At 41.0% G+C, this 21,118-nt stretch overlaps 1 protein-coding gene across 3 annotated transcripts in view; it reads right to left on the minus strand.

Moving 5' to 3' along the window:
- Window positions 1–21,118, minus strand: part of LOC121958367 (adenosine kinase-like) — a 131,298-nt gene that overhangs the window by 93,123 nt on the left and 17,057 nt on the right. For all 3 annotated transcript variants that reach the window (XM_042507255.1, XM_042507256.1, XM_042507257.1), the window contains one exon: window positions 15,341–15,419. In XM_042507255.1, the coding sequence (XP_042363189.1) occupies window positions 15,341–15,419 (79 nt within the window). The remainder of the gene's footprint in view (window positions 1–15,340; window positions 15,420–21,118) is intronic.

A 21,118-nucleotide genomic window follows, 5' to 3' on the forward strand; every position in this document is an offset into this window, starting at 1 on the left:
CGAAACAAAACAAGTAAAAACAAAAAAAGGACATGCAAACACCTCCACTGTTGGTACACAATGTTCTAATGTATGCACAGATGAAAAGATTCACACTTAATAAACATATTTTTATATATTTAAAAAATGATCTTTTTTGTATTTTTGTGAGACATTAAATATACAGTATTAGCACCTTCCACATATCAGGGATCAAAATCACCAGAGGCCCCATGACACAACACTATCACGATATTTAAGTCACGATGCAACATGTTGAGTATTGTGATTACATATATTGTGAAAATATTTCCTTTATTCAACTGCAAATTATTACTCCAAAGAAAAACTTTATTAAAAACTATTTTATCTAATATGATAAAGTTTTCATGCTGTTTAGCTCACTCCATTCAATTTTTTTCATCTTGTGGGATGCAAAATCATCAAAAAATTCAGATGGCAATGTGACAACTTCTAACAAACTTGTTTTGACAAATAAATATACATTTTGAAAAAAAGCATTCATGATTTTGTAAATTATATAGCTCCATTATTAAAATCACATTACTTGTGGTGTCGAAATGCAAAACAGTGACTTGGTCCCATCTTTGTACTTTTCCATTTCAAAACCACCAAGAGACTCGAATAAAACTACTATTATACATGTGCTTCTCCCACTTCAGCTTTGTTTAGAAACATGCAAATTATGAGTGTTATTAGTTACAGGCTACAATCAGCTGCAACAGAAGTTTTGCCCTAATTTCACACTACATAATATGTTGCAGTATGTATGATTTTCCATGGTCTATTATTTGAACAGTTAATACAAATAAATGCATTTCAACAGGAAATTATGTCGGACTTTTGCACAAATGAACATTAATCAAACTGCAACTCTGGATTACCACCGCCAATTAAACTTTTTAATTTAATTCAATGCATGTTTTTTGTTTTCTGAGATGTTCCTGTCACTGTCTTACCACCATCTGGAATTTGACTACCTTGTTTTCTGCTGGGAGAAGCTCCTCAGTTTCCTTTGCTTCACAGGACAATGAAAAACACTAAAACAATCAAGTGGGTCTTTGACTACTGTATTTAAAGCCTGCTTGCTTTGTGTTTGCAGATAGAGGTCAATACATAGATTACTTAATGCTCCTTTAATAACTTTTTGATGTGGGAAGTAATGCTCTATAGACTGGCAGTATTATCACCACACAGCATGTACAGCTGAAGTGCCTGAGAGACCCTTGAGACAAAAACTGATATGTGATATTGTACTGCTCGTCCCACTGCTACTTTAACAGCAGCTTTCAAGAACGGAGATTTAATTTCTTTACATGTTTACCTTTGTTTCATCCCTACCTCCCCCTCCCCTCTCGCACTTCCCTTCTCTCTTCCTTCCCAGGAGACAAAGCAGGCAGACAGCTCTAATAAACAGTGGCATGAAGCCTTACAGTGACGGCGTATGCCGAGGCAACCGATGTGATCAATTATCGAGTGGCCGATTCTGTTTAATTAGAGGGTTTAAGTATTGAGTTAGCCGGGGCGGGAAGCTGAGAAGCAGCATGTAAACCAACCTCATTACACTGCAGTGATTCACCTCCCAGGAGCTGTGATCCACGCAGTGTTTACACCATACATTTGTTTCTGTGGTAACATATCGAGTGGAGGAATGGCTTGGTGACAGACCCAGTTTTTTCCCCCCCTCCTCTCCTCTACTCTTTCTCTCTCTCCATTTTCTTTCTTTCACTCTCCCTCCCACTCACTGCTGAAGAGGCTGTCACACTGGTTTGCCTTTTGTTGTGGAGAGTCTGGAGAGGTAGCACAATGTGTCCTAGTTAAAGCAGTGCCCCATCTGCCCGGCATAATTAGACAATTATGCTGGAAGGATCCGTCATTAATTCCTTTGTGGTGGCCAATTTCGCACCACAAAGAGGTCTCAGGTTTAGTTTTTCTTTGCAGATCTCTGTTCATTTACCCTGGCCCCCTGTTATCGTCCTCAAGTATTGATACTGTGGCAACTTGGGGCAGGAAAATATTCTCCTGCCAATATTGACTGGTTTGTACAGTTGTAGTGAAAAGGCCGAGGGGAATATTGGCTGCTGCCTTGTGCTGAATAAAAACAAGCAGCCAGGGAAACAGCACTGAGAAAACACAGGCAGACACACAACAAACAGCCATAGTTAATGTATCGAGGTTAGGCATACTGATGAAATATGCATTATGTGGAATTATCCTACAAGTGTTGCATTGTGGGGTGTATGGATTACGTGAGCAGTCACATAAATTTAAAATGCCTGTTTAACCTACTAAAACACAGCTAATTAAATCAGAAATTCATTCACTGATGAAATACAAACTAAACAGTTATCGCCACTTTTCACCAACGTTCTGTTTTGTGAGGTCACGCTTGTCCTATTAACAGTGTCAGTGCCATCTAACTTGATTAATTTAGTAAACAAGCTTATACTTGTATTCTTTCCTGGCATCAGTAACACAAATTTACAGTATGATTGGTTGGCAGGTACTTGAAAGGAAAATTTGCCACCTGTTCTCTGGACGTCCAATCAGTGCTGATGGTAAATGTAGTCCATTAAAGCAATAAATCCCTCAGTGCGTGCTTTATTGACTGAGCAAGCTGGTTTGCAGCAGCAAAATATGTTATTATTCCTGCATCCAGTGCAGCTATTTGATGTGAAAGTGACGTAGTTGGAGGGTGGAGAGTCACCCCCTGAAAGCACTGCCTGCGTGAGCAGCGCTTCAGTATCGTGGAACCTGTTGTGTTTTTTTTTTCTGGCACCCACGTTAGAGCAGGTTAGAGCAGCCACACCATCTGTGTGAACTGTCCTGGTCAGGCGCATCTCAGCTGCTTCTCAGCTGCGGCACATCTATAGAAACAGCGTCTTGCTGTTGTTTTTCTTTTTGCATGATCTGCACCGTTTTCAGCAGAAATAGACAGTGAAAATGGTATTTTGATAATCATATTGACTCTATACCAACTTGTACTACAGTTTCAACTTTGTCTGTTTTACTCAACTCTTCTGTTTCCATTTCAAAATAAAAGCCCTCTGACAACCTGTCTGTCGGCAGAACCCCATCAGTTGATAACATAAGATTTTTTATTGTAAAAAATTTGCAGGAGGTCATAAATAGGTGAAATATGTGCTTATAATTTTGGAAATACGGTGCTCATAGCAGCAGGCAGCTCTGAAGCAGTGTCGCAGCAATGCTGTCCGTGTGAACACCGCAACAGGAGAGCTTATTTGTTTTGGTCAATATAGCACGCACTGAGAAATGTATTGCTATTGCTTCAACTGAGTATGTTTATCATCAACACTGATTGTACATCCACAAAAAAGATGGTGAGTTTTCCCTTTTAAACTGTAACAGGACAACCGAAACATAGTCCCATTAAATGGTTTAAAGGTGAATATTTGGACTATTCTATTTATAATATGAAAAGCAAACTACTCCTTGTTAATGTTTGGTATCTTTACTTGATAAACAACTGGAATGTTAGTATTAGCATGTACAGCATTAGTTCTGCACACACTTATGTGAGCATGGTAATTTCAGCATGTTAGCATGCTGTCTATACTCACAGGCTAAGTTCCAGCCTGTAAGTATCACCTGAAAATATTATTTTAAAACTGCCTTCCTTTTTCCAAAATGTTTCCAGCTTCTCAGATGGTTCTGAGTAACAAACCACGTGACTCATCATGTTAGCTAAAACAGGTATGAAGCATCAAAATAGGTGCCCATTCAAAGATCAAATGTGCATCCCAAATCACTTCTTATTTGCTACAACAGTTACCTACTGTCAATTTATGTGAGTGTATAAAAAGTAAATCTTATGCAGTGTGTAGTGTCATGTTTACACAAGTTTTAGTCAAAAATCAAAGAGTGCAAAGGCTGGATGTGATGCTACACTGCACCTGTCACTAACGTCCCGAATTGACTGCTCACAATAAGTGCAAACTGCTGAGTGTTTGTTATGCAAAGAACAGGGAGTGATTTCAGACACAGCACAAGACATCACTTCAACTCTGCATTCAACCAACCAGCCTTTATACTTAATTATATGGGACCGGCAGACTAAAGTTCCACCTCAGCTTTCTGCTACTGAGAAACCTGCTGCTTGTGCAAGTACAATTTGTGAAGTCCTCATCGAACATATGTGTTGTCACATTAACTGTTTCACAGTTACACTGAGTAACTCAGCTTGACAGAGACATGCTGGAAGATATCTTACAATGTAGCTCTAAATCTGATTAGAGCAGTGATCTAATCAGCCATGAATTCATCTGTGAAGACAAGCAGGCAAGAGAAAATCACCGCGGAGAATTCTGTATAATTATCAAAAATCTCACAGCGGTACATTAAAATTCTAATTACGACATATTATCTTAATTGCAAAGGAGATGCAAATCAAAACAAGGTTAACGCTGCTCCCTTAACATGCAGGAGAACATGTGGTGGGAACCTCTTCAATATTCACTGAATCAGCTTGACTTGTTCGACATGAGAGGCTGTCATTTTGTAATGCTTCCCCCTCTTAGGGGCGATAATCCTAGCTGAGAGCAGCAGCGGCGCAGTCGTGCAACAATGAGACAGAACAAACATCTAATTGCTGTGCATTCATTTGCTTTTATTGTATCAAACAAAGCTGGTGACAGCTCGTCGCAAGTCAACTAATGTTGCTGTCCGGAGAAAACCATGTACCTCCAAAACGTAAACGCTTCAGACACTGAGAATTAACAATCTTGTGTTTAAGTAGTGTTTCACCGAAATAAAGGGCGTCCACAAATAAAACTAGGCTGTCTATGCACTAGAGAGATTCAAATACTTATGAAATTGGTGCAACATGACCAGAGAAAACAGATAAAGAGGATGGTGGCATTTGCTTCTGCTCAGAAGGTACAAAACCTACAACTACCAATATGCACTGCGCCACGGCAGACCGATATACGCTCCCACTGGTGGGTGACATAATGCAAATGGTAAGCTAAAATATGTGACGATGATGACGTTTGGGTCTGTGAAAAAATTCGAGGGCCACATAAAGAGCACACTTTGTTGTGGCCCTATAGCGTGATCTCTATGTAAAAGTGGCTTTTGTGTCCACCTTGGGAGTGTGGGTGGCCGAGCAGTACAAAAATGCAAAAGTACAGCCTGCAGTTTGAGCAACAACCGGGGGAAGCCAATGAAACTTTGCAGAATGACACGTTTTGGATAATTTGTGTCATCCAGCGTAGTTCATTTATACATACTACCCACACTGTTTTGATAAAAAGCTTGCTGAAAAAAAGCAAAGTGCCCCTTTAAAGCTGAGTCAAAATACACTTATTATATGATCTAAAACTCAAATATGGGCTTGTAATCCTTCGACCTAACTGTGCGCAAACAAATCTCAAAACACTTTTCACTCTTGGCCAGAAATGCTGAATAAGAAATGTCTAATATGCAACATAAACAAGGAAAAAAGTTCTCAAGAAACTGCATCTCCCATGGTACACAACAAATTGCTTGCCATAAATTGTATCTGACAGGTGCACACTGTAACTCTGCAGACATAAGACAGCCGGATGACAGCAGGCACAAGGGGTAATGGTGAAAGGAGAAGAACATGCCATTGAACATGGATTTATGAGCGGGTCCAGACTGAGGTGATCCATCAGTGGAGTCACATAGCATCAAATGTGGTCATGTTTGGGACATGTTTAAATGAGGCGTTAGAGGGTTTCAAAGGGTCCCAATACCCCACAAAAAAACATGTGGGATGTGATGGGAAACCAGCAATTTGCTGCTTTTTAACCAAGAAATCTGTTGCCACCCACAAAGCCGATTTTCAGTCCGGTGCAGTGTTAATTGGAGTAGTTATGCTTTGATAGAGAGCTCCCATCTCTCTGGAGGTTCTTGCAGTCGGCTAATAACAGTATGTGGCAGCTTTAAACTAACTGCAGCCGTTTTTTGAAACATCAGATTCCTGACAGAAAATAATAAACTATCGGTGCCCTGTGTTTTCACTAAAAGATATTGGAGTTTCTCTACCAATTGGCTTTTGGGATGGTGGTTACCCACATACTGTAAATTGAGTTTCTCACTTTTTCCCACAAACACAGAGTGCAAACACTCTCTCACAGACACACAGCTCCTTCCCTTGCTGGACCGAAATAAATGGAGACCCCAGGAGTTCCCTTTGGCCCTGGCCCTTGCAGTCTATAACAGAGCCGACAGCTCCGATCACTCCTGAGAAAGCAAAAGCTGCTCAGGGATCGCTTTACAATTCTCAGGGGCTCGAATAACCTGATCTTGAACTGATCCCGTGCACTGATCCTTTGGTATTGGGTTAGGAACGTGTGAAGGGGCCTGTTGAATGAGCTCGCTGGATATCAACATCCTCGCTCCGTGTTGCTCCAGCCCGGCAGATTGTTTGACTTGATTAGTCTCTGCACCGAGTGTTAGACTACCCAACGCCAAGCCCTCCAGACACCGGTATCAATGTGTCAGAGGGAAAAGTGCTCTCCCAAGTCTCAAGGTGGAGCCCATTACCCTGAGTGAGAGCACTGTAAGTTAATAGGATTTGCTCCCGATCAAGAGACTGAGCTATTTCCTGAGGCTGTTACAGGCCGAAGCACAAAAATAAATGTTCCTTTATTCAACACTATTAAGCGTCCCGCCTCCCCCTCCCCAAAACTCCCCACCACCACCACCAACCGCTCTGACCCCACCCCTCCCTTTTTCGCCTTGTTGGAATATCTGTTTTTACTGCGGGAGGTTGTGCTCCCCCTCTCTTTTCCTCTTGTTTTTTTTTTCTTCTCCCAAGCAGCCAGTAAAAGTAAAAGGTTGGCACTTTTTGTCTAAAGGAGCCATTTGTTCAGGTGAAAATGAAACTTGCATGGTAAGCAGAGCCCGGCCTGCGGTTGGACAGGGGCAGAGGGGATTCCAGATTAATCATATGGACTGTACACCATGAGGATATTCATTGAGGAGTAATTGCCAAGGGGCTTTATGTAATGTATTCTCCCCATGAGGTAAAACCTTGTAGCAGTGAGAAAGGATAATAGAGTAAGAGGATCATATAAAATGTTTGCTGCTCCAACCTTTAACTCGGAGCTTAACCCTGACCTCGGATAGTAATTACAGAGTTAATTGCCTACTGATCTGAGCAGGAAGCTCCATCCAGCTCCACTGCGGATGTCAATTGGGCTTAAGAGCCTCCTTCTGAGGTGCAACAGATCATGGATTGTCTTATATGATTTAAATAAAGGACAATTAGCAGTCTAGGGTCAAGTAGCTGTTGATGTTAAAGTTTTTGGTGTTAAAGTTTATGGCAACTACAGTTGGACAGTAATTCAGTATTATCATTTATTGACCTTGACTGGAATTATATTTGAACACATTTTATTATCAATTAAAGGTCCAGTGTGAGGGGTCTAAGGCAGCAATACTCAAGTTACAGCCTGCGGGCCAAATCCCAACCATTTTCGGATTCACAATTAAAATAAGTTGTTTACACTGGGAATAGTTTTGTACTTTTAGTATACGTAAGTTGCCAGAGTGCATAAAACAGCATCAAAATAGAGCTTCTTTATCAAAAGAAAAAGTGCCAGTGGAGGATCCCCTGCACTCCCTGACAGAGGTCCTAGCTAAGCCTCTAATGTCCTAAATTCGTAGAAATGTCCCAAAATCCAAGAAATGTCCTAGAGTTTGAAAAAAAAAGGTCCTAAAATCCTAGGAATGTCTCAAAATCCTTGAAACATGCTAAAATCCTAGAAACCTCCTAAAATCCTGAAACATGCTAAAATCCTAGAAACCTTCTAAAATCCTGAAACATGCTAAAATCCTAGAAACCTCCTAAAATCCTAGAAAACTCCTAAAAATCCTGAGAATGTGCTAGAATCCTGAAACATGCTAAAATCCTAGGAACATCAGAAAATCCTAGAAACACGTATGGATGGGGCTACTGTGACTGGCCCCTGGTCTCCTGTCATTTTGCAAAAGTGGCCCTCAAGCAAAGCAAATTTGAGTATCCTTGATCTAAGGGGGTCTAATGGCGGTAAAATCACAAATCACAAGCATTATTCAGAGTGGCCACAATCAGCTCTGGTGGTCATGGTGTAGCTGGGAAGCAGGCGTTAGGCTTGGAAAGGGAGGTGTTCGAGGAGGGAAATCAGTTGATTGTGTTCTGCAACTTCACCACTAGATGCCACTAAATCCTTCATACTGCACCTTTGATATGTTTTTTTTTTTCTATTGCACTCATCGATTCATTTCTTTAGTCCAAAAGCATTCTGTTTACAATTATATCAAAAATCATTTAAGAAGCTCTAACTGAATGTTGTTTGACATTTTGTTTGATACATTACTTTAATTTTCTTTTTGATGATGAATCTATGACTCCAATAATTGTTTCAGCACTTAATCATACCACGATGGCATCATATCTTGTTATTGTTTTACAAAATACAGTTGATTTCTATTGACAGAAAAATCTAACTAAAAACTAACAACATTAGTTACTGAACTCTTTGTTTTACACATTTGATTCATTTTGTTGGGTGTAATTCAAAACAGTGAAACATAGTTTATTGTAGTGAAGATTCATTTGTTTTTGTCTTTTTATGTGTGACTTTGCAATATTGTGAAATAGATCCATGTCAGAAAAGCATTCTTATTTATATTATAATACGAAACTATAAACTATGCCTTGGCTTCAGTGTTAATATTTAGAGACTTTCAGTGAAAACACATCAATTAAATGAGCACATTGTGCACTTTTGACACAGTAAAACTAACACAACTGGCTCTCAAAGGTTGCAGCTATGTGATACAATAAACATTGGTTTAATTTGTTATAGTGTGATATATGTTTAGATAGTAGAACAATATTGTTATTAATATTTTGAAATTGATTTCAGGCATGTCACTCAGCACTGATTCTTTCCATATCACCCAGCCATAATAGTAACCAGTCTTACTCTGCATGACAACACACACCTCAACTTCTGACAACTCTGGATAAGAAAATAAAGCACATTAGACTATATAATAAGCCTCTGTGAGTGAAAAAAAGGCAGACAGATTTCCTCGGGATTTGTTTAAAACCTTAAGAGAGAATAGAGCTGGCGCATTTCACCACAGATCTGAGCACAGCTCACTCAGGAAACCTGAATGTCTTCAGTGAGTCAAATAGTTAAGTTGAGCCGGTGCTGCCATAAACCCGGTGGGAGAGCTTGGAATAATCTAGGCGATGTTAATGATGCAATTTATATGTGAGGGGACCGGTGTTTGGCAGGCTCTTTCCGTCTGAGCGGGCTGCACAACCCAGCGAGCTCCCAGCACCCCCTGCTAGATGGAGGGGGTGGAGTAGGAGGAGGATGTCAGAGCCCATGTGAAAAGAGGGAGCGAGCGAAGCACTGATAAGAGCCATTACTATTAGTGTCTGTCTGTCACCTGCTGTGCGTCATCCAGCCTTCTCTCTCTCCACATGCGCCCCCATCCCCGTCGATCCATCCCCATCCGTTTTCCTGAGGCACATCACTTCAAATTTGCACTCACCTACACATTTTCCATCCTGTCACAGATACACTCGCTTGGCTTGAAAAGTGAGCCAAGCTGCACTCTGAAAACTACCGTGAGCTTTGTTTCAAAACAGTTGTGAATTAGTGAAGGTGCAGACAGCTGCCAGCATTTATTCGATAAACAAAATTGCTATAGATGAAGAACTGAATTGGCACGAGGGGACGCAATATTCTCCAACATACCGTTTCTCCGTTTTTCCAAGCAAACACAAAGCCTAATTTGGTATTTCATTTATTAGTTGGCACAATACAACAGCTCCTTAAACTTATGAACTCGGGAGAAATGAACAGTAATTGCAGGCTGTTCTTTATTTTCTTAAAACCTTTTTAACCAAAATATTTAAAGCTGTTTTTCCTCAGTTGCTATGCAACACTTCAACCGCAAGAGTGGGAGCATGCTGAGAATGTGCCAAATAAATGCTACTGCCACAGACATTCTGCGGGGAAATATGAGAGAGGGGCATCGTTCAATAATCATATGAAAATGTAGAACAGTTGTGTAAAATGCACAATCATCCTTTCATTCATCTGTTACTTGACCTGTGTCAACAGACGATTCCAACCAATAGTTCGTTTAATGAACCATTGTTTACAGTCTGAAAGGCTCTCAGACCATTCCACAGTCATGTGAGCACATTTTTTTTTCCACCAAAATACACAAGTGCCTGCTTTTAACTGCAGAATACAGCGACGTGGCAGGCGTACCAAGTGTCCTGTGCAGAATATCATTCGGTAATTTGACATGAGACTGCTGCCAGATATGTAGACTACTGTCTGTTTCACAAGTCCTTTTAGATTTCACTCAGAGCTCGCCTCGAGCCCGGGCAACTGTACAACAGCCAAGCGAAAAAGCAGGCAAGCCAATGGTGCTGCCTTTCTTCCTGAGCCTGGAACCAAGGACTTAAAGCAAGGACACGTTATGCAAGATATCACATTCAATTCCACTGCCAGCCTCTGAGGCCAGATGATACACATTGAGTGAGTCTGTCTCTCGAGCCCTCAATGTTAATCAACACTCTTTCCAATGCATACTTATGAGTTACAATCTACTCCCCACGTCTTCCCTTTGGCAGCTTAAATTAAGTCGCAAATTTGACGGCAAATTAACTTCAACAGGGACGATAATATGTCACCTATACGGCAATCTGTGCCATTTCTCGCTGGGGCAACACAAATCTCGCGCATCTGAGAGGAAAATTGAATCAAACAAATTATTTTTCGTGTGAAAGTCAAAATCGAGGAAACAGAAGAAAGGAGGCGCCACGCGGCGAGGCCATCAGCAGTTAACAAATCCCTCTGATGACAAAGCCTTGCATAATCGCCCAGTCAACCTTTATCACTGTGATCACAGAGCTTGAGATTTAATGCATGCTGGTATTAGCTGTGACAGACAGTCACAATACAGTCGAGGAGGGAGGAACACGCGCTCAGACGGCGTGTGCACGTACACGTGTGTGTAAAGGGGAGGTGGATGTGGAACCAACAGAGATCTCCCCACTTCATCATTGAGTAAATGGCACCACAGACGTGAGCTGCGACTTCACAGCTGCCTCATGGCGGGTGACATTGAAGCCCACGCATGAACACATCGCTCATCAAAGCGAATGAGGCGTTCTCTGCTTCCGCTGCTTGTGCCGAGGAAAAAACAATGGCAACCCCCCTCAAGCGCACACTTGCACACCTGGAATGTCTAGAATGAGTTGAGATGGGAATGACAAAGGGAAGGGAGAAAAAAATCCATTTGGTTTCATGCATCTCTCACAAGAAGCTTAACAGAGTGTGACCTTTCACTGCTTCGTAATGGGAAGGAAACGGCAAGACCCCGGCGCAATAAAACGGCTCAGAGCGGCCGCTAACAGTGGTTCTGCAATTAACCTGTCTTAAAACAAACAAGAGGCTTTTGCTTTAACAACAGGCACATAGTTGAGAGGGTTGATTTCTGTGGCGTGAAACTCAAAGGCCCACCAGGGTTCAGGGTTTTAATCGGTCATTAGTGTGCTTATTTCGGCACAGCTGCGCCGACATCTACGCCACGACAAGCTCACTCCATTTGATCAAAAACCAAAAAGCCAACACTCTTATCCCCGATGCTAAAGAACGAACCATCTCAAAAGCTCTAAAAAGTCTCTTGACACACAAAGAACATTTGTATTAACACTAATGACAAAGTGTGAGGAGAACGTCAGTAAAAACAGAAAGCAACAGTAAAATTGTGAAATGTCCTCTTTAAGCATATAAGCACATCCTCATGAAAGTTCAGCTACATAGTTTGAACACAAAAGCTCCACTCTTTCTCCTTAACTGTCCTCTTTTCTCTAAGTGGAACCAGACGTAGGCATTTCTTCATTTAGCCCATTCGAATGGAGGCAAGTTGCTGTTCTTTATTTATTTAACAAAACGAGCTGTAAAAGCCAAACATTAGGTCATGGAATATTTTCACCCCGAGAAATAAGTCAATGCCTTCAATGAGACATCAAACCCAGTTTAAGTATTCCCCTACAAAATATGAGCTGGTGAGGAGCGTTTTTTTTTTTTTTTTTTAAAGTCAAGTAGTGCTGTGGGATTGTTCTGTTTTTTAAATACAACTTCCAACAGTGTGGTGCACATGCGTTTCCAATTAAGAGCTCAGAGCCAACATCTAAGCCTGGGCCCCATTCACCCCTTCCACGATTGACCAAGTCTGAGGAAATGTTAAACAGGCATCAGAACCAAAACAGAGACGGCAGATTTTTCAAAAGTCTTCACTTTCCAAACAATAATTAAGACATCACGGTGAATTGATGATACAGATGTGCAAACAAAGCGCATAACCTAAATAAAGAAAACGCTAACATGCTTGATCAGAACTTTTTAGACATAGCGATTTGTCCCTTTGGTGAATGGCTATGAAGTCTGCTTACAGTACAAAGAGATAAAATGTGTCAATGCTGTTGATTTGTGACGACCATAATGAGAATGCACGGTTTGCACGAGGTACTCGGAGTGGGATCTACTTCCCTGGCAGCAGCAATAACTCCCTATGAGCCTGTCTCTGGTCAGACTTCAATCTCTTGGCCCTAAGGAGCTGTTGGAGGACTTTGATGTTCTGTCTAAATGAATTGACTGTGCTTCTTGATACAGCCCTCCAGTCAACCGACTCGCACCACCGACTCTGTCACCTGTGATAAACACCATGAGTGCTCAGCGGCGGTACCAAATTCTGGATCACATGCTCAGAAAAGGCCACTTTTTTTTTCCTCCCCCCCTTCAACTTTGTAAATGACTGTAAAAAAAAAATATTGTTTCCCGCCGTGCCCTATCTGAGGAGAGACCCTTTGATGTGTGAGGCTGTATGTGAGCGAGCAAAGCCGGGCTGGTTTTTGTTACCTTACAGCCCAGCAACATCTAGTAGGTGAGCCCTTTATGTCGGATGCCCCTTCAGGGCATGGTGTTTGTTAGAGCCTGGGCAAAGGCAGCAAGCTCCAACCCACTTCTATCGTTGCACTTTTTTCTTAAGAATCAGAGCCAGACAAGCTCTGCATACAAGCTTGCAACTTCACTGACTCAATCCAAACAAAATCTAAGGCTTATTTAGGAGCACTGGGGCGCAGATAAGGAAGTACAAATGTGTCGATACCTTGGGACTTTGTCATGATGTCTGCTTTGAATTTTAATAATTAGGGGCATACTGCATGAAAAAAAAAAGTCCCAGTGCTAAAAATAGCGCAACCAATCGACGACTTACAAACACTGCAACTGATTTCGATCAAAGCGCGGGGCAGAGACGGTGGTTAAAGGGAAACAATACTTATCCATCTAAGCTGCAGCTTGGTCAATTCTCATTTGACTAAATCCAATTACCATCGATTCTGCATCTCCTTAAAGCCGTGGTTTAGGTTTTCCTTGATAGCACAGAAATCTTAACTCAGATGAAGCGGCAGTATTTAACCTATTACAGCCTCCGATGAAGCGGTTAGGTTTTGGAGGAAAGTACGAGTTCTACTGGCAAAGGCATTGATCCTCCCACACCCTGGGTTTTCCCAGCGTGTGCAGCGATTCCTGTGCAAAGCCTCTGAACAGTCCTCTCTCTCCTCCAGCGGCGGTGGTGCTCCTGAGCAAACCTGCCCTGGATCGAGCATCTCATTTAGTCACCAGGCCCTTTGATGTGGATTCAGTGCTGCAGTGCATATCATTCGTGTTTGAAGGTTCAGCTTCCACAATACAGCGGGGTTTGAAGTTTCACATATTGCAAGTGCTACAATGTGATAATCTGGGAGCCGGTTATGCATTATACATTTTTCATAAAAGAACACCATCACCTGAAAGTGGAATGTGGAAAAGTCAGCGCTTCAAGGTATATATTGACAGAAACTGTTTCTGAGACTTCTGGGTGTGGGACGAAAACACTCTTGTTATCATGAGCATTTCGGAATCAGCTCGACATCTTCTCTCTGAAGGGGGTAAATATCCAAATAAACAGAGTAGAATAACATTTGACTGGGGTCTGCCATGCCATTATAAGACCAATTTAGTTGACTGAACGCTTCTCATGGGGGCACAGAGGCCATGACGGCTCTTTCTCCAGCGAGGGCCTGCAATAAAAATCTCCTTCTCCATCTGATTTCACAAAGGACTTGATACGCACCTTGGGGCACTTCCTTCAGTGTCTTCTTAAATAAAACATGGAAAATCCTTTGTCAAGGTCTATGTCTTAACTGCAGCACACAGAACTGAATCTATGGCTTTAGCTAGTATAATGACAAGAAACGAGGAAATAATCTCAGTTGAATTACAATTTTTTAAGGTTGCAAGTGGAAAAGTGAGTTTTTTTTTAAATCCAACTGCATCCAGCACACAAGATCGAAAGAAAATCGGGGGAGTTGTTGCCTAAAGAATAAAACAAGTTGGCAGCTAATGCCTGTGAGTGACAGAGATTTATGTAAACGCTTCTGATCTTGATAATTAAAGAGTGTTTGTATGAAGGTGCACAGCTCTGCGTCTCTTTTTAAAGGATGCATGGAGATGGTGGCAGCCTGAGGGCCTGCCTGCTTTTTTTTCTGTATCTATCTTGTGCTAAATACACACAAAACCACACATTAAGACACACACTCACACAAGCCAATGTGTACAAATACACACTATACTGACACGTACAAACAAAACAAAAAAAAAAGCACTCCACACACAAGAAAGAGACGGCGCTTTCACAAACATCAGCCTCTCAATTAGCTTCTGCACTCATTTCTCCTTGGAAGAGAATTATTTTTCAGCTGGGTGCTTTTTCTTTGTTTATTGTGAGCAGACCAAAGCCTTATCAGCAGCTAATCACTGCATGTCAAACTCAAAGACTTACTGCAGTCACTTAAAAAAAAAAAAAAAAAAAAAATAGGATTCAGTGAATAATCTTCTCAAATCCAGATTGCCATTTTAGATTTGGACAATCACCAATTTCTTTTAGATGCTGAAATCTGTCTAACAGCCAGAGAGAGGATCAGCATTTGTTTGATATAATTTGTTGTGACACGTTAATTGCATCTACTTGTAATTCTCTCTAATTGATGTTTGATATGTCTCAGGAAATTAGGCCAACTAGATAACACTGCAAATATTATGAATCCTCCCCGCCTTTCTCTTTCCGTGGCAGGTCTGATGAATTCACAACACCTAGAACTGTAATATGTCAGCATGCTGTGCAGCTATGCTCTGTATTCCCAGAATGACAGACCTTAGGTTACAAGCACATCACTGTATATTCAAAACACACTCAGGCACACTGCAGAGGGCCAGAGAAAACTAACCTGAGCAATTTTCACAGAGTTCTGGGTCGAACCGCCGGCGTGGTATTCAACTTTGTTCCTCTTGACGATTTCTTCAAACCTGAAACAAAAAAATACGAAAATTGTTACATCATTCAAGATTAACCACAGAGTGAATTTGACCAGACCTGCTGATAAAGGCTTGGTGTAAACACCAAATACAACCAGCTGTAACATGAACAGACTACAGGTTTGTCACATTACAACATGTGTAGGAGGAGTGAGGAGAAATTTCATTTCATAAGCACCAGAAATTAGTCAATACAAAATCCATTAGGAGAGGTTACACAGGTACAGTTGAAGAGCAGCTGTGCACATAGAGAATGAACACAGACATTTGTGGTCTCCAGAGAGCGGATCGTAATGACTCTGAGGATCAGCCTTTTCATCACTAAATCAACACGTCATATTTTCCACTAACAAGGGACAGAATTAGCAAATTTCAGTGAGTCTCAGTTGTAATAAGGTAAACATAACCCGCTGGAAAAATCATATCCGTATCACAACCTGCTAACATGCTGAACACGCATTTAACACAACTTAGTATGTCGACATCTAAAAGTTAGCACGCCTACATGCCAACATGCTAAACTATACTATACTTTCTAAATGCACGCTAGCATGCCAAGATTTAGATATATTTAGCTATTCCAACTAGGCCTATTTATCAAGGAATTTCAGTTTAGGATTTCTACTTTTATCTGCCAGTTTTGCTATTTATTTCAACCATTTATCCATTACTTACTTACTTTACTACTTACTACTTACTTACTTTGACTGCTTATCCATTACTTTTTGCTAATCCAAACTAGCCTATTACCCATTACATTTAGCAAATTGTAAAGGTAAGTCACATCATGTGAACCTGGAGTGCCATCGTGTGAGGTGAACGCTACATTCCAGTGCCTGCTTTTTTTTTTAAATTTTATTTATTTTTTTTAAATTTTATTTGGTTAAATAGGCCAACTGGACCAAAAAGAGGAATGCCACCTTACTTTGCAGGCCTGACTGTGCTCCTGCAGTTTGCTGGCTTGTAAAAGAGCTAATCTTGCACCAAGCTAATGCAAAATGTTAATGAGCTTGTAGGAATTTGTAACTTTTAAACTCAAGCAAAGTGTATGCACTCAGTCCCAAAATGAGGTCGCATACAAAGGTATGTGAGTGGAGGTATAGTGCATTGGGGTATGTAGCCTTCTACAGCCTTGGGATGCCAAGTCATATAAATTTATGTTGTTTATCGTAATTAGTTTGTCCAAATATTGTTGGTCACTATAGCAGACACAGGTAACAGAGCACCCATTTATCCATTAGTATTAGGGAATTATTTCAAACTTATAACTATGATTTTTAGCTAAATATTCAACCATTTATGCATTGGGGAACTTGTTTAGACGTCTTCGTTTGCTTACCAACTTGTTTGTCATTGAGCTACTCTACAATCTTTACATGTATCCTCTGGCAACTGTGGAAGAATCATCGGGTTTAGTCATCAAGGCGTTTATTTGGGTTTTTTTTCCCCCCTCTTTGTACCAACTGTAAAGAAGACAGCAGCATGTCAACTCTGCAATCTAATAAACTTCAAAGTGGCATACATTTTTTTGGCCCTCTTCAACTTTGACATTCCAGGTGCAAACTGTTTGTATAAACTGCCTAAAAAGATAGAGAGAAAAAAAAAAGCTGCAAGCAAATGCTGGAGTTTATTAAATGGGATACTTGACCACAAATGTCGCTGGAGTTGAAAAGAGGCAGTTAGGGTCTAAATGCCAACTTGATAAAAGCGAAAGAGGAATATTGTCCACACATGGTAGTAGTTAGCCATACAGTATTAAAGCAAGATGAGCAGTGAAAGTTGTTCCTGAAGGAACTTGAACTGCATCCTCAAAGGGATGCATGAAAATAAAAGAAACTATTCATCTTTCACTATTTATCTTTCCAGACAGGCAGCCATTTTGTATTTCATAGGTGACGCTTTCAGAGCAATTAGACAAACAAGTCTTACAGTTTTCTTGTGTGCAGGCACCTCATAGCTGGATTGCTTGTTTAGCGCGAAGACCACATCTGATTAAATGTTTGATGTATGAACCGTACAGTGGAGTTTAGAGATGACTGCAACAGACTAAACACAATGAGTCAAGAAAACAGACATGACATTGGGGAGTGGGGAGTAAACAATCGCTGAGTTTTCAAACATAAACCACAGGAACACCCTTGGGTTTCCAGCAAAATACTGAAGGCTGTTCTATCATTTTTGTATTTTCCCCATCATACTGCCATTTCAAACATCAATAGCTTCAATGCTGAGGCGTAACATGATGCAAAGCTGGTCTACGCTGCGAGATAGAGTCTTTATCTGGGGAGCGGAGAACATGAATAATGTGTATTCTCCACATTGTTCACACAAACAGCTTCCCAGGGGGCTGGCTATATAAATGTGTCCACTCTGCTAAGGAAATTGACCTAACTGCAGTCAAGATGATATGCCACATACAACAACAACTGTAAATTGAAGACTGTCTATTTGTAAGAGTATACATCAGGGGGAAAAAATCCAGTGACAAGGTAAATAGTTCAAGGTGCACCATACCATTCCCACTGGTGCTATGTGTAGTTCCACCTTAAATTAAATGCATAAGAGGGGGTTGTTTGAGTGTGATCCCAGGAGGGTGCTGGTTACGTAAAGGCTCTGCTACAGCGTGCCAATGCTTCTCCTTTTTAGGATTAAGACAACATGTTTAGTGGAGGTCAATGGTTGCACATTTTGGGGGTGCAAAGTTAAATTTGGGAATTGAATCAAGAAGTATGTTGTGTGTATTGTACACTGAACAAAATTTTAAACACAACTTTTGTTTCTGCTCCCGTTTTTCACCAAATTAAAGATCTAAGACTTTTTTTCATGCACTCAACTGACAAATTTGTTAAAATTAGGGCTGTCAGCATTAACGCATAAATTGCAATGTGATTAAGGCTCTACATGACATTTTAGTTTTTTTATTACATTAATCGCCCATTGATATTCCCGTCTTTAAGACGTCGTACTGATCTGAGTTTTGAAGCTAGAGTGGTGATTCTGGTATTACGTGAAACTAGACAACCTAAGAAATCCATGTCATGCTAGCTTCTCTGGAGGGGATCCCCTGACCTCTGACCTCAAGATATCTGAATGAAAATGGGTTCTGTAGGTACCCATGAGTCTCCTGTTTACAGACATGCCCACTTTGTGCTCGTCCCATGCAGTCTTTCTGCTGTCATTCAATTTCTTTTACCTTGTTAATATAGACTTCATATGTTTTGCACTACAAAATAAAGGAATTGAAGAAAAAGCAATTAAAAATTGTGATTAATCATCATTAACAATTGAAATTCTGCGCTTAATCACAATTTTAAAAATTAATAGTATGACAACCCAAGTCAAAATCTGTGTTAGTGAGCATGATAGATAATCCAACCACCTGACAGGTGTGATATATCAAAAATGCTGATTAAACAGTGTCATTACTACACAGGTTAGGATTGTCACAATAAAATCCCACTTTAAAATGTGCACTTTAAATGTGTTGACTGCAGGAGTGTCCACCAGAGCTGTTATCCGTGAACTTAATGTTCATTTTAAGACCATAAGCCATCTCCGGTGTTGTTTCCTTTAATTTGGCAGTACATCCAACCAGCCTCTCAACCGCAGACCACATGAATCCACACCAACTCAGGACCTCCACCTCCAGAGTCTTCACCTACAAGATCGTCTGAGACCAGCCTTCATTACAGCTGATGCGAAGACTAGTTTACACTACAGAAGAATTTCTGTACAAACGTTAAGACGTTGATTGGACATACTACCAAATTAATCTTGGAAAAGGACAAGTACTCACTAACAAAGTTTGTGACCAAAATCTGAAATAAATATCCCTACCGGGTGCATAAAAAACCCCATCTTAGATCTTTAACTTAAACGTGTAAAAAAATGTGAGCAAAAACAAAATTGCAGCATTTAAATTTTCGTTCAGTGTATGTTCACACTGCAGACAGGAGTAATATGTATGCAAAGCGCGTCATGGCTTACCAACATATGTCAGCCAGAGGTGTTCAATACTTCAGCACAACCTGGTTTAACTAGGCATGGCCGAATTTTGAGCAAGTGTGAAAGTAACCTTTACCGCTTCAAAGAAAGTCTGCATATCATGTCTCAAGGCAAGGGGTCTACCCAGGGCAGAATGTTCCCAATAAAGAAAAAAAAAACTTTCCATGCAAGTGGAAAATATGCTAACCGGGAAAAAAAAATCCTTCCTGAGACACCTGTTATGACTCCTTGACAAAGGAAGAATTTGAGCACTGTGGGTGTTTATAACATGAAGGCAGCCGAGGGACTCCAGAACCCATTTCAAATAGACACACAGCTTCTGAGGATTTCAGCTTTTTTTTTCTTCCTAGAAGTATTTGCTCCACCTTTCAGTGCAGACAGCATGGGGCCCTGCTCTTGGACGCCTCGAAAATCCCATCCGAAAAGGAGCAGCTGCCTCGAGACCTTTACACCCTGAAACATCATGTGATCCCATAGTAGTGACACCGTAAACGGCCCCCTTGGCCATTTAGGAAGAGAAAATCCCTTTCCATCTACTGCAGTCTGAGCTCACTTGGCGATGGGAGGGAGCAGAGAAAAAGAAATTGTTTTGAACAAAATGTCCTCAGCCAGTAACCTCTGCTTTTAAAACCTGCTAGTGTTGTTCAATGGAGGAGCAATTCCAACTATGCCATGCATTCCACTAATGTACAGACAGCCTGTGTTATATAACACATGCTTTACAAGAGACTCCCCCTGACACTCTGCTTAAATACCACTCTTAACTAAAGGCGCCGTGCTATTTTTCAATTTCATACCTTCCAATTTGAGACTAATAGAAGCACTTATTTATTCAGCTTAAATCAAATTAGGGGAATTAGGCTACTGAATGCAATATTTGTATTCAGAGGATACAAGAGTCCTCTTCGAAAACTAATACCTCTACATCTCCCCGGCTTAACACATTCAGATTGTTGGGGCAGATCACACAAGTCAGGAACATCGTGTTGTTTACATTCCTGGGAATGAAGCCCCCACCGTTGTTTCTCATCAAGGGAAATATGAGAGCTTCCAAAGAACTATGAGTGTTCTCTGCCCCGAGTGACTCATGAGTCCCCCCACCAAAAAAAAAAAAAAAAAAAAAAAAAACGAGCCAAGTAGATTATTTACATGAGGCAATAATTCAAGATTTGCTCCTCTAAGTCTCTTACATGGAGGGCAAGGCGAGCCCATTTACCCAATCCCTCTTCATTCGCCTTTGATGTTAGCCTATCTCGATAAGACCGGATGAGTGCCCTAAAATCCCCGTCGAGTGATTTCACAGGAAGAACAAGTCTCTGTTAATCAATGGCTAGATTGGATCTGGATCCTCGGGAGTGGTCCGCCTGAAAGTCCTCCCGAGTGTTTGAGTGCACACCGGGGTAATTCATCGCTAATGATCACCGCGGCACCCACTCTCCTGCGTTCGTCCTTATTTAATTGCCTCGTTCACGTTTAAACAGCTTACAAATCACATGGACAGGCAGGGAAACATGATCAAACAGCCCCTATCACTAATCAGGGGAGGGCAAGGGAAGAAGTGAGAGGACTGGGGCTCCTTTGCTGCTCTCCTCGGGGATTAGGAAGGAGGAGGGCTGTACAGGAACAGTAAATTATCTCTGCTTCAGCCATAGCAGGCAGGTACATTTAAACAGGCAGATCCATCT

Source organism: Plectropomus leopardus, chromosome 19, assembly GCF_008729295.1.
Source record: "Plectropomus leopardus isolate mb chromosome 19, YSFRI_Pleo_2.0, whole genome shotgun sequence".
Taxonomy (NCBI): Eukaryota; Metazoa; Chordata; class Actinopteri; order Perciformes; family Serranidae; genus Plectropomus; species Plectropomus leopardus.